Source organism: Nipponia nippon, unplaced genomic scaffold (assembly GCF_047370975.1).
Source record: "Nipponia nippon isolate SJK-2023a ecotype South Korea unplaced genomic scaffold, ASM4737097v1 scaffold_6, whole genome shotgun sequence".
NCBI classification, from domain to species: Eukaryota; Metazoa; Chordata; class Aves; order Pelecaniformes; family Threskiornithidae; genus Nipponia; species Nipponia nippon.
Genome location: NW_028262380.1, coordinates 20,472,181 through 20,495,594, shown reverse-complemented (window position 1 = coordinate 20,495,594; position 23,414 = coordinate 20,472,181). Strand labels below are relative to the sequence as shown.

General features: G+C 41.0%; 2 protein-coding genes across 9 annotated transcripts in view; one reads left to right on the top strand and one right to left on the bottom strand.

Annotated features, from left to right (window-relative positions):
- Window positions 1-20,177, top strand: part of CCDC149 (coiled-coil domain containing 149) — a 60,020-nt gene extending 39,843 nt beyond the window's left edge. For 2 of the 7 annotated variants that reach the window (XM_087737051.1, XM_087737045.1), the window contains exons 10-16: window positions 58-134; window positions 1,469-1,501; window positions 5,225-5,332; window positions 9,653-10,246; window positions 10,860-13,877; window positions 14,361-14,453; window positions 16,742-20,177. In XM_087737051.1, the coding sequence (XP_087593177.1) occupies window positions 58-134; window positions 1,469-1,501; window positions 5,225-5,332; window positions 9,653-10,245 (811 nt within the window). In that variant the 3' untranslated portion in view covers window position 10,246; window positions 10,860-13,877; window positions 14,361-14,453; window positions 16,742-20,177. The remainder of the gene's footprint in view (window positions 1-57; window positions 135-1,468; window positions 1,502-5,224; window positions 5,333-9,652; window positions 10,247-10,859; window positions 13,878-14,360; window positions 14,454-16,741) is intronic. The other 5 variants (XM_087737046.1, XM_087737047.1, XM_087737049.1 and 2 more) reach the window with 5 other exon arrangements.
- Window positions 14,659-16,183, bottom strand: SOD3 (superoxide dismutase 3). 2 transcript variants are annotated; one of them, XM_009474550.2, is made up of 2 exons: window positions 16,031-16,183; window positions 14,659-15,579 (listed from the first exon to the last, which is right to left on the bottom strand). In XM_009474550.2, the coding sequence occupies exon 2, from the start codon at window positions 15,561-15,563 to the stop codon at window positions 14,850-14,852; it is 714 nt and encodes a 237-aa protein (XP_009472825.1). In that variant the 5' UTR covers window positions 15,564-15,579; window positions 16,031-16,183; the 3' UTR covers window positions 14,659-14,849. The 2 variants fall into 2 exon arrangements, with proteins under 2 accessions (XP_009472825.1, XP_087592909.1); XM_087736783.1 differs by having other exon boundaries at window positions 14,659-15,598; window positions 16,031-16,174.
- Window positions 20,178-23,414: the final 3,237 nt, after the last annotated feature.

Sequence of the window (23,414 nt, the reverse complement as noted above, 5' to 3'; positions counted from 1 at the left end):
GCAATCTCATCTCAGCTGACTATCCCTGGCTTTTGGTTTTGTTTTCTTTTTCCGAAGAATTCTAGGTAATCGAGTGGCAGAACTGGAAAAGAAATTAAGAACTTTGGAAATTGCTGGCTTGTGGAGTCTTCCAGGTTAGTAAAAACTCAAGAGAACAGCTTGCATTATTTAGTTTCTGAGGGTATATTTGCATTTAAGAAAAGCTTGGCTGTAATTTTTTAAATGACAGTTATTTTGCGAATGTGCTGTTCAGCACATTTGCGAAATTAGAAACCTCTAATAAATGTTAAGTTGAAACCAAAAATCACTAGACTCTTTAAGTCAAATATGTATACTGAAAAAAAAAAAGTTTTAAATACTGGAAATAACCAAATTGTCTCCACAGTCTGCAGGCAAAAAAACCCAAAACTATTTTATTTAAACAGTTGTATAAAATGATACACAGGATATTGGCCATTATGTTTTTCAACAAATTTTATTTATTAATTTTGTACTTCTTGTAACTTCCATGGATTTTATTGCTGTATTTTTAATGTTTTTCTGTAGAATCATAAACTCTGAGAAATTGGAAATGTAAATGATCTTAAATTTTCTAGTCCATCTCTCCAGAACGGGCTTATTCCCTGTAGCATCTTAAGTATTGTATTTGGTTTTGAATTACTTAAGTAATGGGAGATTAATCTGCTTCCTAATATGCCTCGCTGTTAGGAAAATGTGCAATATTTAATTTACATTTACTTTTTGCTTCTCTTCTTCCCATTACACCTAATTGTGTCTTCTTTAACCGCTGTAAATTATGCTACTCTATTGTTGGTGTTTGCATCATTAGGCTTTGTTGTTTACAGCCTCCTATCAGTGCTACTGGGGGTGGGAGATAGCGTGGCTTAGGTTTCTAGTTTTTTGACTCTGTGTTTTTTCCACCTCACCTTTCCATCTAGAAGAAAACATTTGACAAAACTGAAGAGACCTTCTGTGAAACCTATGCTGTTCAACCGTTTGGCCTGATGGGGTGTATTTCCACTTTAGCTTGCCCGTTGTAGGCATTCTCAATCACCTTTCTGGAACTGGCTCTTATTGACGCTTTCCAGAACTGAAGGTCCCAAATGTGTTTCCGTGGATTACTCTTCATTTAGTCACCTTAGTGCATTTATCCCTCCCCACATTCTCGAAAGGATGCAGGTGAAATATTTGTCTAAGACCCTCCTAATGAGGTTCTGTACATCAGTACAAATGTGTATCATAAACTCACCAGTTTAAGGTACCGTAGTTTTTTTTTTTTTTTCAAAAAGAGTGTTCCATGAAATTCATACACTAATAAATGCAGTGTTTCTAATCCTTGCAAAATGTATTAAAAAAATTGAACAGTGGGAACTTCTTGCACCATTGTTGGTCTATGTAGGTAAGACATCAAATTAATGTTTATACAATAACAACTGTCTCTTTCCTTCCTTTCTTTTGCTGCCTGAAGGCCTGAGCTACAGTGTCTCAGTGGGATTTGGGAGTAGGTTCTGATTGACGTATATTTTTAGTAACTGATTTTAGCAGTACGTTAAATATTGTCACTGCATGTAAATAAACGGAAATATTATCTGAACATTTTTATATCTGACAGATTAAGATGTTCAGTCAAGTGAGTTAGATGACCACAAGAGAAATAGAGACTGTTCTACAAGACAATTCCTTTAACTTGAGGAAAATAGTAAGAAAGGATGATCTCAAAGAGTTGTAAAGCAATATGACACTTGATTGTGAGTTCTGTTGAACCCCAAGGTTTGTTGATTTGCTGCTTGCCTTCTAAATCAAGAGTGCACTTTTGTTTCCAAGTGCAGTCTAGTCCCAAGGTGGTCAGCAAGAGCCTTGCAACACCTGGTGGGTCACCAGTTTTCAGAGCGTGGAAAGCTTCCGCTCCATAGAACAGCAGCGTGTAACAAACAGTGTGGGAACCACCACAGTGGACTCTGCAGCTGAATGTTATCTCGGGTGAGGGGCAGAGCATGGAGAGTATCTCATCCAGTCAGTCTTAAATCCAGAGAGAAAAAACTATTATTTGGTTGTGAGTTGAACTTCTCGTCATTGGAAAAAATACGCAGATGAAAGCTGATGTTCATTCTAGCGCTGAAAGAAACGCACATTATAAATTGCAGGTTTTTAATCTGAAGTTAATGTTCCTACTTAGGCATCGTTGTCCATATAACATTTATAACATCCGCTGTCACTATGATATTAATATCTTCCAAATGGTGTTAATAAATGATGTTAGTAAGCTTTATCCTATTGAAGAAAGAGCTTGACCGCTTCTAATTTTTTGTTAGAAGGCATATTTGTCATCTGCTTTTTGAGCAATGCACGAATTAACTATGGGGAAGCTAAATCAAGAGGAAGTGCATATTTAGTTTTTGAAATGGTGAAACTGGTAGCATAGTTAATTCTCTGTAGAAGTTCTGCCTACCACAAACTTTAGCTTCCCCTGTCTGGAAAATGGGCTTTAATTAAATGAATCTCTTGCAACGTTCATTGCTGAAAAGAAAGCAAGCTTGGGCATAGATTTGGCTCTGATTTTCTTTTTATGAGCCTACTTGCCTTGAGAAGGAAGCAGAGAACGTGACGTTCGCAGCGGCATTTAATTCTTTGCTTTGTCTTAGGTACATTGTGGTTCAAACATGCGTGCATAATATGTTAAGTGCATTCAGTAATAGTACACAGCGAACACCACCTTGTTCCTCTCACAATTTGATGTCACTAGACAGTCAGATAAGTAATTCTGTATTTTTTAAAAATCTATCATTTCCTGAAAATTCCCGATTTCCACTGGAAAAAAGCCCAAGAAAAGAGCCGACCATGACTCAGCCTTTTTCTGTCTGTGATGATAAGAAAGTGTCAGCGCTGCCGCTTGCTCTGCAGTAATCAGCGTGGAGCAGAGGCAAGGTGGAATTAACGCTGCTGGGTGGATAGCCAGTTACCGAGGGGTAGGGTGCAGCAGAGGTTATAAGAGGATACCCAACCCTGGAGAAGAAAATGAAGAATTTACTACTACTGAAAACTTATTTGTCTGCTTATTTTGAGATCTGTATACTTTTCACTAAAGTCCTTGGAAAAGTCATTAAGTAGAGGAACACAAAGCTATACAAGTTATGAAATTGAGCTTACACGGCAGCTAATTGAAATTCCCTGTGTGTAATCCAACTTCAGATCATGATTCACAGCATATAGTGCAGCAGTACCCCCATGTCCCTCCTCCATGAATGGCTGAGAGTCACTGTTAATAAATAAATATGCATTTGACTCTTTGGGCCACATCCATCGCTTAGATGTGTGGATACTGAGCTTAGCTTTATTTTCTGTAACCAAGTTGGTTTTCAGAGAAAAATGTGAAAGCAAATGTGTTTACTGTGTAAATGCTGGCTGGAAGTCAAGAAGTTTCTTTTCTGAAGCTTGTCTTGCAATCTGCAGGGACTTTAGCTCAGGCTTTACTTTTTTTTTATTCCAAAAAAAAAAAAAAAGAAAAAGACTTTGCTTTCTGCTTTCCTCTTAAATCTCCCCCCCAATTTTTTTTTTCATCATCTTTTTGAATTTTACTTCCTCTTGGATTCTTTTGTATCTTTTTGGATATGTGGCTACTTTTGACTGTGTATGAATATCTGTTGGATGTTTTCATACCACTAGTTCCCTGTATGATTTAGTTCTTCTTCCAACACAAAAGTCCTTCACTGTTACAGGAAAGTGCATTCGTCTAGGGGCTTTTGCATTTTGAAATACCCATCGGATTTGTTTTGCCCTCCCCCCTTTTTTTTTTCTCTTCATTTTAATTAATTTTGCCTTACACTGGGGGGGTTCTCCAGTTTGCTGTTAGTTAATATTTTTTTTTATTAATTGCTATGGTGAAGGCAGAATTCTGATGCATGCTTGACAGGGGGATCAAAGCTTGACAAGATCCATATTTCAAAAGCATTAATTGCATTTGTACTGCTGCAGTCAGTATATACCCCAACATGTTAAGGATATAAAAACATCATTAATACCTTCAAGATCAAGGTATTTACAGCCAGGGCTTTCAAAAGTAGTTAGGGACTGGGGCAGTCCAGTTAGACTCCATGGGAACAGCTTGACTTTCATTATTTCTTAGTAGGCACCAGAACTTTCTCAGGGCTGGATTTATTCCGGGTATCTCCTGACCTGGTGCTCTTTTGAAAGTCTTTGTCTTGGATGGGTGATTAGATTTAGGATGTTGCCTTAAGGTGAAACGTACAAACAGATTTAGAGGGGAGAAGCGGTTGTTACATAAATGTCCGTTCTTATGGAGATAAATAGAGCAGTAGCTTGCCGCCTCCCCGGCCATTACTTTTTGGTTGGCAGTTGTTCTGGAGGCCACACAAACACCACGCTTAGCTGATCTTGCACATTTCCTGCCATTTCCCCTCTGGGTTTAAGGTAGTGTCAGTCACTAAAAACATGAGCATGCTGAATAGTGGAGGGCTTCCTAAAGGATCTGCAGGTGTTGCTTTCTGTATTGCTAAAATACGTAAAGACTAGGCATCTACAGCAGAGTCCTCAGCTGAAGAGTTTCTTGCACTATTTTGTCTGCAAAAGAGCTGGAAAATTGCCCTTTTCCATTTGGCTTAAAATGAAAATGCTCAGAAATGTTTCTGGAATTTTCAGATTAAAATCCCTCCTGTTCCCCAGCAATGTATGCTTGCTTGCTCCCTCAGTTCTTAGTTATGCTAAGCTTTTAATATTTTTTAAGGGAGCATTGTAGGATGATATGTGTGTGTCTGTAGTGTAAAACTACATATGTGATATGAGCAGGGTCATCACTGAGGCAGAGTAATAGAGAGTAAGGAGTCAGTGCTGAACGCTTGCTGGTAATAGCATGCAAATGATCCATTACTCTTTGTAAAACTTTTGGTATGATCTGATTATTAATATTCTGAATTGAATGCTAATTGCTAATACAATTGGCTGCATACAGCACCTGGCCTTCTTTCAAAATCTGTCCTTTACTCAGTACCGTGGGTAAAAACATATGCCCTTTCTGTATTTGACTTGCATATTCCATCTCCAGTACAGAGTATTTTTTTCCGTGCTGTAGAAGGATCATTTGAGATGCTTTTCCTGTTCTGTATTTTTCAGTAACATTGCAAAAAAATTGTCGGATGTGTTTGAATATCATTAGTGCACAATGGATGTAATTGGTGAATTAATAGTTGTAACACTTTGATTGTTTCAGGTGGAAAGGATACCATAACATTCAGTGACCCAACCTTGCCTGTTATACAGCGGTCCAGGTCACCGTTGTTAGCGTTTACTGATAAGCCACAGAAAACTGAAGTACAAGGTGAGCACCTGAAACGTAAGGAACATGATGAGAGCCGAGCACTCATTTCTTTCCAAATAAAAAGTAGTAAATTTTCATGCTGGGATAGCAGAAAGCAAAGTTTCAGTGGTCACAGAGATTGAATAAATCATCCACAAGTAAAATGGATAGATGGTCCCAGTACAAATAGCAAAGAAACGACTGAAAAATGGCTGTTGAATAGATTGCACAGGGCTAGGGATCAGGTCTTACACCTCAAAGAATTTTCCTGCCAGATAACTTGATACTGTGAGAAGTTATTCATGCCATCTATGTTACAGTTAACTGCCTCCTGCTCTTTTTCCCTCAGTTAAAATGCACGGTAGGAGAGCAGTCTGTGGAACTCGCTTAGCACTTTCCTGCATTATAGCTGATATCTAGATGAAAGGCTTCCTGATTGCGCCCGGTAAATTGAAATACCTGACTCGTTTTCCCAGAGAAATTGACTGCTTTTTTTTATAGTCTTGCATGTGTTTTGTTAAAAATCCTTCCCCAATAGCAAGCTTTAACATCTCTCCAAAGTCAAGCTTAACTTTATTTGACAGTAGCAGAAGATAGTGTTTTGCTGATAACCTTGATTTTTTTTTTTTTTTTTCCCCCTAGTTTTTCATAATGGATGGGAGATGGATTATTATGCTTGCCTGTCGGCATTTGGATAAGCTCTTTAATGGGCATAACATTTTGGTATGCCCAGATATTACTCAGCTAACCATGAAGCATCATAAACAATTTATTTGTTAGTTCTGAAACTAAATAGATTGTGGCTTAATTTTGACTTTATTATCCATGTCACCATCTGATAAAACTTGACAGCCAGACTGATCGTTTTTTATGATCTTGATCAGCTGATATTTTTGCTAAAAATAAGAGGTGAAACTGTAGTGAACAGTTTACTGGTGATCATAAATATTCATTTTTTGCCTGCTTAATCATTGATTTTTAATTAAATACTGAAAGTATTTACTGGGTGGCATTATGCCCTTTCCTTTACGTATTTGTCCTAGGTGAGGTTGGTATTACGGTTTTGATTAAAGCTGCCTGTCAAATCTCATCAGACCCTGTTTCTGTTGCTTTGTAACACTGCCAAACTTTAGCTCTGGGCTGAAGCTTTCCATGCTGTGTTTTCTACTTCAGCTGATTTTTTTAATGTGAGCCAAATCACTTTTTTGTGTTAAATTCTGATGACCACGTGTTTTTTGGTTTTGTTTTCTTTGTCTGTTTTTTGTTGTTTTTTTTTTTTAAACATGCAAGCATTTAATATATCTATAATTGAAAGGAATTTGAAATCTGGGGAAAAGGTTTCCACCATGAGAAAACAGGCTGGAGTTGCCACCCCATTCTAAACCATTCACTTTCAAATCTCCATTGCTAAAAACAACGAAAAACAAGCCAATGATTCTGTTGAGCTTGCTTCGTGCAACCAACGCTGGTAAAACCCTGCATGCATCATTCCTTCAAGATAATGTACAGCTAGAGGGGAAAAAACCCTGGAGCAGAGAGGAGAGGAAGGCTGAGATCAGGACTCTCAAGTGATGGGAAGACTAGAGTAGATGGGGATTGACAGTCGAAGGAAGCCTGAGCAAGGGGGGACTTGCATCTGGCTGAGCAGAGGTCAGAGCACAGGAGCAAGGAATCAAAATGCTGACAGTGAAAGCAAGGTGTGATAAAAAAGATTGAAAGGTGGATGAGAAATGGGCAGAGTGAGTGTGGGGACTGGATAAAGGGATATAGGGCAGGAGCAAAGAGCTAGGCAGGGGAAGAGAAGAGTAGAATGAAACAGCCCTGGAGAGGAGAAGGCAGACAAGGATTAGGCCTGTGGCAGTCATGGGAAGAATCTGCTCCCAGCAGGTCGTCACCCTCTTTCCCCCTCCCCACCCTATAGCTGTAAGAGAGCCAAGATCAATCACAGAAATCCTGTCATTGAACTGGAGTAGGTTAAGAAATTACTGTTCTGCCTGCACAGGCAGCTTGGTTTTTTCCTTTAAATGTGGCTCAGTATACCTGATAACCTGCAGTGAGAACTCAGACAAAACTCACCGGTCTGATAGTTTAAATAAACTGGACCAACTTTTCAATGACACAGATGAGCACGTATGTACTATCTTTCGTGCCACTCTGCATAGAGAATGACTGTCTATTGTTGAGTTTTAGGAGCTTGGTGCATATTGCAATTTTTCATCTGTACAGTGTATCTCCAAAACCTGGGGGAGCTTGGCAGCTGGGAAGAATATAGGAATGTGTTCATCTGCCTTTGTTTACCAAGCAAGTATGCCCTTGGTTTAAAAGTATTCCACAAATAAAGATAAACCCACTTTTATTTTCCTATTAGTTGAATGATCAGTTGAGTGAAAACAGTTGATAAGCAGAATAGCAATGAAATTCTTACATATCTTTAAATACTAGGCCTGATGTCACGTCCGTCAGCTACGGTCCTTTAAATAGTACCATTGACATTTGGTGCCTGTTTGGCCCAGGAAACATTTTTAGCTTTTGCACTAACAAGCGTTCTTTATCAGAACTTTCTATAATACATCAAATGTTGCTCTAGCTAGGTCTACAGATAATCAGAGGGCTTTTTCAGGCTCTTTTTATCTAATCTATCTGCTTACCCTGATTTCATCAAGGCCTGTTTTAGTCTGCACTTGTTATCATTGTTTCAGTTAAGCTGGATGGTAGAAGTCTGTAGGATATACTGTGCAGTTCCTGTGTGAAAATGTATAATGCCATAGTACAATCATACGAATTAAAGACTGTCGTGTGCCACCAAGTCTCAGTTTATCCAATGCACAGGATGGATAGTGTCGTGGGATAGATTGTACTTGAGCATCGCAGCTGCTAAGGAACAGCTATTCAGGTTTTTTTCCTCTTCATTACTGAGTGCATTGTTCCTGCTGTATCGCCTGTGCGCTATTTCAAGCATTCCCTGAAGACAAAAGTACTGTTTTTCTATGAACTTTTCTCTGGTGTTCTAGTGCTTTGAAGCAATTTATCTTCAGAAAATTGCAGCAAGGTGATGGGATGGTGTTATTCCACTGTAGAGGGAGGAAAATGAGGCACGCAAAGAATAAGGTAGAGCCCCTGCTAATTTCGAGTGCCAATTTGAGGTAAATAAGTTTTGGCTCTTTTTGGAGCGCTTTGAGTGTGCGTGTTCAGATATGCAACATGAGCAGAGCAGTACTGCAAATCAAGCTCCTAGGTTTCCAGCTGAGCACACAGATAATGAGGATTAGATCCAGTGGGTGATCACCTTTTGAAAGTTAATTTATCCCTGCCTTTTCCACAGAGTTAAATTCCAGCTCTTCAGAGTAGCATTCCTAGCTTTCTTAATGGTAGTAAGAGTATCTGTTCCCTTCATGCCAGCCCTTGTCTCACTCACTCAGCAGCTCCCAAATTATAAATGAGGCAGGTCTGGTGGAGACGGTAGGCGCCTGTATTGTGCAGCTCTGGTCCCTCCCTGCAGCCAGGCTGTCCTGTGCAGTGCTTGAGGCAGGATTCCTGCGGGAGACATAGCGTAAATGCTCATAGACTAAAAGGCTATGCGTATGCATGACAAGAGTCATTTTAAGCTGTCAATGCAGCCGTACTTCTGGCGTTTCCTAATTTTTCTTACTTGACTTCACAAGCTTATTTTCAACGAGGCTTTTTGTCCTTAACTGAGATGAGGACAAATTCTCTCTCTTTCACAAAGCTGTTTGTTTACATATTGTCATTTTCTTTATTCTGACACTTTGTTCAGCGTTCGCCTTTTGGTATAATGGTATATTTAAAATTCTTCCACTGCTGCTTTGTTTTATACTGTTACCCGAATTAGAATAATGTTTTATGTTAGGAGAAATGTTGCAGGACCAATAACGAAACTTCATTATTGGATGAAAGCCTGTGAAAAGCTCCAAATAAATGGAGCTTGTGTTAGCCCCCTGAAAGTGGTAGTGATGTGGGGATTAATGTTAAGCTGTGCTAAAAATTTTTGTAGTTGAGTGCCTTGCTTAGAGTTGATATTCCTTTGAAAAAGTGTGCCTGACCCTGCTGTTCTACAGTGTGGTATCGACTATGACTCTTGGAGTTGCCTGTGTTAGGGAAAGACAGGCTCCAAAACAGGGCCAGATCCAGCCAGAAACTTAGTGTTGATTGCTTGTCACCTAAGAAACGGGCCTGCGATGGGATAGGGAATCAGTCCGAGAAATTCCTTACTGAGGTAAACACCTCTGTGGCCTGGCACTGGTGGTGGCGGTCTTCAGGTCAGGTATATAATAAATAACCTGTGACTGACTAGAGCATCCCGCTGTTCCATTTCTCTTTCAGCAGAACACAAGGCAGAACGTGATGAAACTTGTGCTGTTGCAACTGAGTCCCTGGCTCCAGAGGGAACAAACTTAAATAACAGAAACCAAAATAAACATTTTTATCCTTCATTACCCCAGCTACCTTCCGAGGAAGAAGAAATAAACAAGCTCGGAAGTCAGATAATTAAACTGACAGAGCAGGCAGTTGCAGAACTGGAAGGGAAAAGAGCAGGCGCTTCCGCAGGGAAGCAGAACACAGTGGTTGGAGCAGAACTTAATGGTTCGTCTGAGGGAGAGTTCCCACTTTCCAGCCCTGACCCATCTGACCCCACAGATCCCTCCAACTCAGAGAACGAACAAACAGCTGAAACTGAGGCCCTGAAAGGCAATGATGAAACCTCAGAGAGCGATTGTGAAATTCCACATGAAAGAGGGGATCAAAATAGCAGCACCGTGGATGTGGTGCATACTGAGGACCCTGGAAGGCATAGAGGGCTCAGTGTTACAACTGCACACACAAATAACAGCTTTAAGGAGCTCCCTGAATCTGAAAACAAGAAAACATCTGATCCTGCTGAAAACTGTGAATATTTGGATAACAGTTTGGCTTGAGGTATGAAATCCAGGCCCTTGAGCATCTCACTGTAATCCTTTTGCAGTGTCTGTGCTGCTGCAAATATAATCGGTGAAACAGTGCCGTAGGGTTGATTTTTACATTGAACTGTTAATATTCATCTAATAAAGGTGTTGTTCTGTTAGTTTTGGGTACAGTGTACCAAAAATGTAAATTACCTAAGGGAAAGAATTAGCGATGAGGTTTAATCGTGCTGTTTTTTTGTAATAATTTGAAGTTTCTACATAGACTGATGTAATTTACATTAGTGTAGCAAAGAGACCAATGATAATGATTTATCAGGTTATCACTAGGCTTCTGTAACGTGTATGGTCCTGGCGCTGGACTGTATTTTAATGGTTAGAAGTGTCTTCCCAGGATGAAAAATTTGGAGTGATAAATTGAGAAGCATCTTAAGGCTGCAAGCATTTGCTTGTTTCTCAGACTACATTCTGTTTCTCTTTACATATAGTGACTGTAAGTACATCCTTAGAAGAAAATCACTATTCCCTTATAGGAAGTTTCTGAAAACCACCCCTGCATGTATATAGTTCTCTCATTACAAACCTTTATATCTTCTCAGCTGTACAAAATTTTTCCTTCCCTCTCCCAGCTCATCTCATGAAAATGCAGGGAGTTATTTCACCAGATACTGAGAACCCAATTTAGTGAAGCTCTGAAGGAAGCATCATCGGAGAAGCCAGAAGTCTTTCTGTGAGAAACAGCAATGCTGTTCCAAAGCAAGGAGAACAGCAAGAGGAGAACCAGTCATGCCCTGTCCACCTACTTGGCGCTCTCGGTTACTGGAATTGCATTCCTCACCTTACAGGAGCTGGAACAGCCCTCGGGCTGAGTAACGGGTGGTAGATTTCAGCCTACTCCATCTGTGCCGTCCTTTTTAAAGGAATCTGTGTCTATTTTATTTTCTTACCGTCTGGAATTAAGGATAACTCTTCCTTTCCTCCTCATTTCACCGGTCTGTGGTGTGGTAGAAGGTTTATTTGCATTGTTGCCACTTTCTTAAACTTCTTCCCTCATTGATGTTTAGTCATAGGAAAATATTCCTATAATAACTGGGGAAAAGGGAGGCTGCTGTGTCATTCCCTAGCTCGCTCCTGATGCTGGAGCTGTGCCACTCTGCTCCTAGGAAGGCAGCAACAAGGGAATATTTAACGTTGAAGTTAGCAGCTGTTGGAGAAGGGGAGGCACGTCCTTCCTCTCCTGTTTGTAGCATAAGGAATAGGCTCTGCAGCTGTGGAGCTTCTATGGGCCAGCAGCCGTCAAGGCAATTTTTCTGCTGGCTTGGGACCTAATTGTCTGTAAATGTTCATTTCTCACTTCTAGAACTTGAAACCAATCAGAGAGAATTAAACCAAATTTAATAAAATACTACTAATAAAAAGGAAAATCCCTCCCAGATTGAGTCCTCCTTTGACAAATAACTGCCAGCTGCAAATTTTTACAGCCCACTTGTCAGCTACTGAATAAACAGAGTTTATATTAGCAATACTGACAAACTCTTCTGTATATGGAAGATGAGCTAGCAGGTGCTGCCATAATCAAGGTGTCAGAGTCCATGAACAGTTTGTATTCAGCAGAAGAAAGGCTGTATGTAAATTATTACATATAAATATAAGGAATGATAGTGGGAAGGTGAAAAATGTGGCTTGTCTCTGTTCTCATGTGTTTTCCCTAGCAGGTGCATTCATGTAACCCTTTCAGTGTCTGTCTGCAGGCAATAAAGCCCTACTCACAGTGCTCCTCAAATATGTTTCCTTTCTCTTTAAAGGTAATTTGACATGGCAGCATTTCACTGATGTTAAGCAGCAGCCCTTAGGAACAAAAACCATCTGTATATTTAAGCATATTAGAGACGTGAAACAGTAAAAAGTTTTTCTGTCATTATCCTGATCAGCATTTAAGTTCCTCATCACCTGAAAAACCAAGAAGAGTTTATGTATTTGAAGGATTGTTATGCTATTCCCATTACTTGTAACTGACTGCATTATTGACTCATTTATATGACAGTACTGACAAGTTGGAAGAGAAATAGCTGCAGAAACCGAAATCTCCAGGAGAATGTGGCAGGATTTTTTCCTTTAATGCTTGAATGTCACACGAAGTAGCATTTTATTCAAGATATTTCCATCCTTCACAGACTAATCCTGCACAGAGCTAAATATCAGTGCAGTCAGAACTGAGGCAAGCGAATAAGAAGGTCAAGATTTCATGTAGCTGAGCTCAGAAATGTTGAGGGTGTTCTGTTGTTTCCCTGTCCTGTGTCTTCCCTGACCCACAGTTGTGTGAGTTAGCATTTTGCTCCTGGTCCCTTAACAGCCAATTAATGCTGTTAATTAATGAAGAACTTGGTGCAAAAATTCAAGCAGGTAGCAGCAGTGCTGGACCAACAGCTTTGTAGTGCCTCATTCATTGATTCTTTTTAGTATGTTTTTTCTGTGAGAACATGGTGATGTACAACCCAACAATTAGGACATCTTGGTAATTGTCCTCACGCCATTCTCCCCCTTAGATGCCGTTTTTATATCTTTGCAATCATTACATTCCAGTGAGATATCTAGATCTCTGGAAACCTCATTATTTTTAGTGCTGTATCACTGCTGTAATACTGTCCCTCTCCTTTCTGCCCTAGTGAATGTGTATTCTAGCTACATTTTTAGCCTTCTCCCAGGAACACAAGACTTCAAAGCCAGAAGACTTGTAAAAGTAAGACATCTTTGCTGCACTATGTGATAACTAATTGAATATTCTTGTCAGTATCTTCCTTGGATATTGCTTTAATTGATATTGTTGTGCGATTAGAACAATGATTTTTTTTTTTCACAGTAAATTAATTAGTGGGTTTTTTTGTGGAATCAACACTACTTTAGGTTTTTTTGTGGTGGTGGTGGTGTTCGGTTGTTTTTTTTTTTGTTGTTTTACACTTGTGTTCCCTTTTTCTAGGACTTTAGAAATGCAGACATTGCATCCAGAGATATAAGCCACCAAAAAGGTGTTGGGCTCTGGGGAAGCAAACTGGGAAGGGAATGCTGTGGCAGGGGTATGGAGAAGATGCATTTTGCAAACTGATTTTAAGGAGGTTGTCTCACCTAAAAGTGAATTCATGCATTATCTGTGAGAAGGATTTCATTTGAAAGTACGATGTTGAGGTTATTTGAAAAACAATGTTCACTGAATTTGTAAAATAAATATGTGAAAATGACAGATTAAGAGGTATCTTTTAGAATGCTGCTTCTTTTCTAAGTGAGGCTATTTTTAAGCATATGGGAATTTGTATAATAAAGACAGTGGAATTTCTTTAATCCATATGAGCTCAGGAATGTATTTCAAAATCTTAACTGAGATTAAGTTGAAAGTCTGCTACATTTCTAAAAGATAGGATTTTGTTTACCAGCTTGTTTTGTAGTTTTACTTTCTAAATTATGCAGTTTAATTTATTTGCAAACCTCTCTTTTCTTGCTGCCTGGATTAACTGCACAACATGGTTCAACTATATTAATACATTTTGTCATCTTTAATAAAAACATTTCCTGATATGCTTGTTCTACCTGCTTGTTTCCTTTTCTCAGCATCAGAGGAATGATAGCCATGAGGTAGTGTTTTAGTATTTTCGGTGAGTTGTGTTAAACTAAAAAAGTAAAGCTTTATTGAGTGAGAGTTTTAAGTCTGAAAATTATCTGACTTTTAAATCTTTTCACTGTCACTTCTCCCAGTCTAAATTGACTGATCTACTTCCTACATTTTTGTATGAATAATCACACGGTATTTTTTGGCTTCGAAAATAATATTTATCTCTGATCTGTTAACTTTATCGCTGTTGCCTAAGCAGCATTAAAACTTTCGTATACAACGTAGTTACTATCATGCACAAACTAGAGGCTTTAGGGAATTTTTGCTGGGGACTGATGATAAACTGAAATATTTCTTTTAAGTCTGCTTTCAGATGTAAACAGTGTGATTTAGCTATAGCCATGTGGACAATTTAAAATAGTTAAGAAGCTTATACATATTTGAGAATAAAACTAAAAATACAAGTAGAATAACAATGGGTCTAAAGTTTAAAACAAGAAATGTCTGTACTTTCCCTTATTTTTAGGGGAAGTCCATTATCCAGGTCTTGCAACACAACAGCCAACACTGTTGAAAGCAGAGAGATCTTTTTACCTTTCAGATTTGCAGCTAAATACAGGTGAGCATCTAATGAGAGGCATTTTCTTACTTATTAACTTTTTTTTGCCTTTGGTATCTAACTTATGATCCCTTTGGAGCCCCTTGCAGCGCACAGACTCTTTACAGACTATCGACCATATCTGTTGGCACTCTTACTTACATGCGTTCAACTCCCAAACTGCATAAAAGGGAATCTTTTCTCTTCAAGAAAATACATCACAGTGTTGAGTTGATGCTGTTTTTATTGATGGGCTTACAGAAAGGAGGCTCTACAAAGTGATAGGCATTTCTTACAGGAGCAAGCAAACGGAAAGGGGAATCCTTTAGCCATGTATCATAGTGGCCAGTGGCACAGCCTAAGGTACTTGGGCTGCCCAGGCTGCAGCCAGCTTGTTGGTCTTCACTTAAGCCTGGTCTATGTTCGTTTGTTGAGCCCTCTCTTCTTCTTGTCTGTAACCTCAGGCAGTTTCTCTTCCCACAAGTTCTTGTTGCATACCCCAATCACACAGCAAGCCAGGCGTTTCCCAGCGTTTCCGTTTTCCAAACTGGCCTTATTGTTGCCCTTGCCCATGTCATCTTCCTGCTCATGGATCACAACGGATCTGCCCATGATGGAATATGGCCCAAACATAGTGGCAGAGAGATTTGTTTTGTATTTTCTGATTTTGCCTTCTTTGGGAAAAAAGTTGCCAAAATCCCCTGGGTGACGGGGGTGATTCACGCTGAAAGGGTTATAGTGTCCTCCTGTAGAATCACAGCCGTTGCTGAGATCCCCAAGCTCGTGGATGTGTATAGCTCTACCAGATTGATTATTCTCCAACGGAAATCCATCCAAGTGAAAAACGGCTTCTAATCTTCCAGAGGAGTAACACTGTCTGAATAAGACTTGTCCAGTCACTTGTGGCTTGTCAGCATGTATTTTGGAGCTGGGCTTCATTTCACAAGTGGCGTACATCATCCCATCAGTCTCATTACCAGGCATCACTGGATAGAGCAAATTCTGCCAAAGGTCGTTCACTTTTTTCTGTACGTCATGAAATGACTTTTGGCTTAGATCAGTTTCTTTGTCTGTCATGACACCAGAGGCAGACAGGGCAAGCCCAGTGACCAGAGCAAGAAGCAGAAGCATCTTGGCAATTCGGAGCCTGCAAAAGGTACAAGAAGCTACAAAGAATTAGAGGCGCTTTGCAGCAGTGTGGCTGGAGAGAAAGGCACGCAGCCTGTGGCGGGGCTGAGCAAACAGCTGGAGCACGGCCCCGCTGGACTGCTGCTTTCTCAATCGGTCTAATGGGATGAATTGAAACTAAATCAGAATACATATGCATCTTTAAACACATACAACTGACACCCATGACTAAAAGAAATACTACTGATTTTAGATTTTACACTAGACCTTGATCTTAAAAACTGCCTCTGTTTCCCTGCAGGAAGCAAGTAAGCAAAGTGTTAGTAAATCTGTTTTTTAGTTTGTACTGAGACTTTTCTCCTACTACAAATTCCAACAAGACAGTGTGCCAGGAGGCTTTTTCTGTTCCATCTACTTAACCACTAGTTAGGCATTACAAACGAAAAGTAAAAATCCAACAAGTTGATTACCTTGCAGAGCTGCTGCAGAACCCCTCAGTAGTAGCTCTTTGCCTCTGCTCCCCTCAAACGAGATGCGATCAGGCAGAAAGCCAGAGCTGCTTGAAGCTGATGCTTATGGGAACTGCGTGTTTGTGTAAAAGTTAGGTAATGCTGGCTCAGGGGAGGCGTCACTGGGAGAGCCGTGGGAGGGGAGGGCAGGGGAGGGAGGGAGGGGGAAAAAGTTTTAGGCATTTTTGTTTTGGGCAGGGTGAACACTTTGTCCTTTCTTGGTTAGTTTGTTAGTCTGGCTCTGGGTCTTCACCGATGTTCCGAAAAAAAGGAAAAAAGTTATCAAGCTTTTAAATTAATCTCCCTTTAGATGACTTCATGTGCTTATCTAAACCAAGTGACCTTCAACATGCAGTGAGGGGAGAGGAAGGAGCTTTATTAAGGCACAGTTGGGCGGTTCGCTCCCTTACGTGCTGGTTGTCGTGGAGCTGGTTTGCATTTTTATTTCTTCATTAGTCAAAATTGGAAGTGGTGCTTGAGCAACCCAAACTGTTCCACATGGGTGTATACCACAGTTTCTGTGGTTTTAAAGCCTGAATTCAAACTGTAGATGTTGAGGTACATTTCAGCGATGCTTCGCTGTGAAGTTTTAGGGCTAGTTAGTGTCTGCTGCTTTACTCACCAAATTATCTCCTCCCCTGAAGCCATTTTTTCTTCTTTTTTTGGAGACAGCAGTGATTTCTTTCCGAAGAGAGAAGTAAGCAGTACCGAGGCAGTGCAACATCAGACTGAGGCACAGAGAAGTTGTTTCCCAGAAGCTGGCTGAGCACAGAGTTCACATGTGTTTCATTGTCCCATGAACTGAGAAATGCTCTGCTCTTGGGGGCATTGCCCTGCCTGCAGCGCTTCCCACCGCTGTAGCTGAAATGTGGATTCAGCCATCACAAGCGCAATTTAACAGGCTGAGATTTCTGTAGAGAGAAAAGAGTAGCTCTTATTACTGAGGAACAATTCTCAACACAAGAAAATTATAAAGAAAATCTTTTTTCCCAGTTCATGTCTACTGCCAGCTGGGTAAGGAATGTGGCCGTCAGCTTCTGGAATGGTAAAATTGTGTGTGTTAATCTTACTGCTATCATATTCTACATCAGATCTGAGACACTCAGTTATCTGAGAGCTGATTTGTTTTCTTTCTGTATGAGGGAGAGTAGAGCTAAAGGGGTGTCCACTACTTGGATCATTAGCCAGGGACTGGAAATACAGAGTTAACCTCTGCTTGGGATACTGGCATATTGAACATAGAATCATAAGGTTGGAAAAGACCCTTAAGATCATCGAATCCAACCATTAACCTAGCACCGCCAAGTCCACCACTAAACCATGTCCTCGAGCACCACGTCTACCCTTCTTTTAAATACCTCCAGGGATGGAGACTCAGCCACTTCCCTGGGCAGCCTGTTCCAGTGCCTGACTGCCCTTTGTTACTTTAGCCTTGGGCTTCAGTTCCTAATCTATGAATTAGGACAACTAGTACTGCTTTTCTTCAGGGTATTCATGAGTTGTTCAGATTACTGTGCTCATGGGAGCCATGCGGTGTTCAGTGGAAGCTGAACTCTAAGACCGAGAGGCAGGATTGCCCGTCACCCCAAGCCTAACGCTACCTCCTTTGCACCCTTCATTCACTGGCAGCCTCTGAGCTGGGGAAATGCATACTCGTGACACGATAATACTATGAAATGGCTGGGTTTTCAAGCATTTGAAAGAAGTAAAATGTTTTATAATCAGGGTTTATAAATACATGCAAAAAAATGTTCAGCTAACAGCCAGCCAAATGCAAAGGAGGATGGTTTCAGTTTGTAAAATGCAAGAAGCAACTGTCCAGTCTAGGTACTATTAGAAAAACTATTTCTTAGCATCGTAAACCGTTTTTTAAGGGGACATGCTGAATGGAAGGAAGAAAGAAGCATTGTTCATGGTTTACGCCTTGAGTCACAAAGTAGTGGACTGCCATTGAGTTTAACACTTCTGCAAGGAAATTTCCAAGCCAGCAGTCAGCGCTCCAAGAAAAGAATTTTAAAGCTTTGGTTGAATTATAAGGCATTTTGAAATAGGAACTAGGGTCAGAATTTTAGCTGGTTTAAATACAACAATGCTGCTGACTTCAGTGGCATTTGTGCTGTTTTACACCAGCTGGGATTCTGTCCCTGAAAAAAGCCACTCTGAAGAGCCCAAGGTCCTTGCTGCAAAGCTCTTTTTTGATGGACTGCACATGCGGGAACGAAGCAGAAATGCAGAAGGGTGTAAAGGAGATGATCACAGGGAGAGAAAGGACTGCAGCAAAGCTAAATGATGTATTTGTAGTGCTCTGCACTTCAGAGAATGAAAAGGAAATACTGGCTGTGGGCTGCTGTCAGAAAGATGTATTTTAAAAAGGAGAAGGGCTGATAACTACAAGAAATGCAATTGCCAGGGTGATTTGGCATTCAGTCTGGGTCTGAAAGATGGAAGTCGCTAAGTACTAACCAGGTGTATCATTAAAGTCTATTATTACCCCCTGCCTATGTTTTAGTTTTCTGTTTAAAAAGAGGTGCTGAATAGTGGGCTAACAGCCTTTAAAGCAGAGAGCGGTTAATGGCAGGAAAGCCCACAGTGACCTGACCATGCACTTGTACTTGTGTTACAATCCCCATTTAGAAAATAGTCATCTGCTTTTGTCCCAGTTGTACAGGATCTAGCGTATCCTGAATTTCATGCGGTGTCCTAGGGTCTCCCAGGCTATACAAGACAGAGCTGTCAAAACAACTTCTGCAAGGCTCTCTAGACCACATACATAGAAAAACCAGGCTTAGCTTTACTCACGGGCTTTACAATAGACTTTATAAGTGGCTCTGCTCACAAGTTCTCAATCCATGCTATGACTTTCAGGGTTGGTTGGTTGGTGGGTTTGTTTTGTGGTGACATCATCCCATTGCATCACCCTGCTGGTAAACTTCACATCATTTCATTTGTCCAGTGTAGAGTTAAACGTGATGAAGGAACGCTGGATAGGAAAGCATCCTTTTGTAGCAAGGAGTAGCCTTGTTTTGTGTCTCCAGCAGTTGGATCTGCTTCCAGTGATTTTATGGTAGACTGATTCTCCATAAAAATGACACCCAGAGAACGCAAGTTTTACGTCGTCTGCAGGGGGTGATGGAGCTGACTGCTTTTCTCCACCTATGGCTGAGGCTGGAGCCGCTAAAACAAGGGAGATGTTTGTAGCCTGAGGGAAGCAGAGTCAAGATCTTTGGGAACCTCATCTGCTCCTTCAGTTCAGGGCACGTGCTGCCATTTCTGAGTCATGGTCTCAGCCTGGGAGCCAGTTAGGCTGGTGGGTCATCAGGCAGCAGCAGGGACATCCCGCCTTTGTCGGTGTGCGGGAGTTACCTGCTTGCTGTATAGAGACTGCAGGGCACCGAAACTCCACATGTTGAGTTTGGCATGGTATTGCGTGTGCTCCACGCAGCAACGGCCTGCGCGCACAGCACCAGCCTCGTCTGACGCCTGGCGTACCTGCTTGTGGGTCTGCGGGTAAAGCCTGCGGTGTTGATTTTCATCTGCAGCGCTATGAGCAGTGCTGCCGAGTCAGGCAGGATTTAGAAAGCAGAAATGCTGTCAGGGTGTCCGCAAAGGTGCAGTGACTTTGGCTATTTGCTGCCTGTCCTGCTGTCCAACACAGCCCGTTAATGTCTAGTGGAGCTCTGGTGCTCACGAGAGAGGGGCTTCGTCCCGGACTGAGCGGTTTTAGCCTGTGTGCTAAGCACAGGGCTGGCGCTGGACTGCAAGCAGCACCTCGTCCTGCAGAAATCACACTGGAGGAACTCGTTTGCAATTGCTATAAGGAGAAAAAAAAGAAAAGAAAATGAAAAATCTTGCTGTAGCAAACGGAAAATCTGTCACTGGTCTAGGCTTACTTTTCCTGTTTATTCCTGTTCCTTGACTTGGTGTTTCTATTTAAAGAAATAAAGATATTTAGTGCCTGAGATAAGCATCCATTTATAATATTCTTGCAAAAGAGCTATATGCATTTCCAACTTTTCAGGGTATTACCCATAAAAGAATCAAGTTAAATAAATATACAAAAGGGAAACAACACTGTTCTCTCTGGGGAATAATTTCTCTTGAAAATAGAAGATCATGCAACTGTCAAACTACTCTACATCAACCAATTTGAAAAATTTTTGAAATTCCTCCTCTTTAATAGCTTGAGAAGAAATCATTTTATGAGAGTGAGGGAGAGATGAACTGTAAGTAAGCTTTTTGAAAAAGCTGCATTCAGAAACTCATTCTAGGTCTGTCAACCTAATTTAACAGAATTTCATCTTCACATGAGGATGTAAAATATAAATATGTAATGTAAAAAGTAGGGATGGAACCTGGCTATCAGATAATTCAGGTTATTATTTGTGTTTGCATTAATTCCCTGATCCTTTATTAAATGTTTATCCTTTCTGCTGTGTAGCATTAATCTGAAGAGGGGGTTGCTGTTTGAGAGGAGACAAGAAATAAACACAAGACTTTCCTCAAGTTCAGTGTCCAATGGCCATAAATGTAAATATCTTGATTTTTTTAAATTCAAAGTGCACATTGCACACATTGTGCCTATTTGCACAACTTCAACACTGTGTGTAGCTTCAAGTCAAAGCTTAGGAGCCGCAGGAAAGCTGGGCCACTAGATCGGATATATGAGCAGTCGTATGTACAAATAACTAAATACAAAATGATCCCTCTTTTTAGGACACTTGATAGCGGGTGTCTCAGCAATCTAATGATCATGACGGATGAACCGAGCGTGATTTTCAGATATTTCTGTCCTTCTAGTGTACTAAAGAGACACGACCGTTGATAACAGGTTAATCCCTGCCTTTGGCTTGTGCATGCTGCGGTGCTTCTCCTGTCACCGCTGGGGCGGGAGATGGGTTTGTGGGTACTGGCAGCTGCCAGGTGCTGCTTGAGAGCGGTAGACTTGAGGCCTCCTACTCAAGTAAGAGGCAGCAGGACCTTCCAGGTCCAAAAAGGGGAAGCTCGGTCCCTTCCTACAAGAACAAGCCCAGTTCTGGCCCAGGCTCGTCCCTGTCCTCAGGAGCATGGCAGCAAGGTACGAGAGGGCAGATGAGAGCCACTGCAAGAAGCAGGGATGGAAGCAGGCAGGAAAGGAGGAATTACAGATACTCCTACAGGCAAAAAGTTTGAGTCCCAAAACCGGCCTGATCCTTCTCCACACATTTCAGTTGAACTTCTGTTATGTTTATATGTGAAGGATTGGTCCAGTTTCACCTAAGCAGCAGACAGTATTTCAAATAAGAGAGTTTAAGCTCTTCTGATTTACATATTGCAATAAAGATACACTTTGCTTTATTTCAACAAAACCTAAGCCAGTGTTCTCTTTAAATAACCTCCACAATTTCTTTGAAAGGCTATGGACTATCATGGATACCCAGTGCAGTTAAAGAGCAGGAGGAAAACAAACTGTGCAAAGAAATACAAGTTATTTTAAAGAACGCTAGGAAAGTGGTGGTGTGTCCACCCATGACCCCTTGTGTTGTATCTGTGCTAAGGTCTGAAAGGGATTTAGAGACACCATACCCAACCACACCAATGTAAATCATGACTTAAGCTTGTCTATCCTGTTCTTAAAACTCATCATTGATGAAGAATCTACCATCACCCGTGGCCTGCCTGTCCTTTCTCTCATAGGTTTTTCTGCTCTCTAGCCTGGTTCTCGCTGCAGATTAGACCCATTGTTTTGGTTGTATCCACTACAGACAGGGGGGACAGATTATTCTCTTTGCAACAGGCTCGTGCAAACTTGAGAGTTTAACTGTACTAATGGGCCTTCCCTCTTTCAGCTGAACAGTCCCAATTCTTTTAAGCTTTCCGCCCAAAATTTGTAGGCTCCTATGCTGAGTAGATCACCTTTTCCTACAGACTGTGCACCTCTTTCTGGAAGAGGAGTGCACAGCCATCTCAGCACATCAGCCGACCAGCATGGACTACTACTGCACTTGTCTTGTAGACTATATTACTTTCTGTATCATAATGCGATCTTTGCCTGATCCTTTCCTGCAGAACTGCTGTCTATGGGATTGTTTCCATTTTATATTTCTTTAGTTGGCTATTCCTGCCAAGTATGGGATTTTACCTTTGTCTTAATTGAGTTACCACCTTTTTTTTTATTTCCCCACCCCTTACTGTTTCTCCAGCTTGTCACAAACATTTTGAATTCTAATCCTTCCTCACAGTGTATTTACAGCCCTTCCAGCTTCGTGTCAGCTGTGGATTTAATCACTTTACTTTTTGTTCCGTCATCCAAGTCATTAACAGAAGGGCTGTACAAAACCAAATCACAGGCAAACTTCTGCACCCGAGGCAGGCTGTCCTCCCTGTTGGGAACTGACTGGTTTCCAGACTCGGTGACGATTTCCCACCATCTCTGGACCTGCTTTATCGAAGCGTGATCAAGACCGTTTTTTTCCCCAGCTTGCGTGTAAGAATGTCATGTGAGATAGTAGTTAAGATTTTTAGCAAAGTAAATAAAGTTAAGATAAACATCTACTTCTTCTCTATATGCAAGACTTGTTATTCTCTCATAGAAAGAAAATAAAAAGTTCCTGATGTGTTTTATATATTTCCCTTTCTGGCTTTCAGGTGAATGCAAGAAGTTTGCCTCTTTCAGTGGCTTTTCTGTGGCTGTGACTCCTGGATGGAGCCTCACTTACCCTCCCTGAATCCTCAGACTTCATAGGAACCAAAATAATTTACTGGCCCTATCTATCTCCATGTATCTGCATTACCATTGTTCCCCTGGGAGAGGTGTTTGTAGAAAGCATCTTTGCTTGTAGAGAGCATCTTTGCTTGTAGAAAGCATCTTTGAAGTGCTGCCTGACACTAAGTGGTGTCTGAAACCTTAGGCATTCAAAAACTAACGAAAAGCCGCCTTCTATGTGCACATTCCCACATTGCTATATCTCCCTTCTGCCAAAAGAGTCAATGGGACCTGTTGTATTTTAACGTTACATCAACTATGCAAGCAGTGCCTGTTTGTAGAAGTCTCCCAGTTTGTCCATGTTCCCCACCACCTTCATTACAATTGCCAATACTGTAAGGCACACCTCACCAAAACCAGGAAAGCTATGCCTATTCCTAAGTTTGCATTTTAATGTACAATCATATGTGCATGTCAAGTTACTAAATAAAGTGAGAAATTATGAGGTTTTATTTACCAACTCAGGAGGATCTTGGTACTCCCATGCCACAGACAAGAAGCCTCCCCTTAGCACTTAAATTCTTGCTGACACCTGCAGGCACCAAAGGCTCTGCTTTGCACAAGAGCAAGCTAGAGCTCAGCAGAAGCTGAGGGCAATCATGT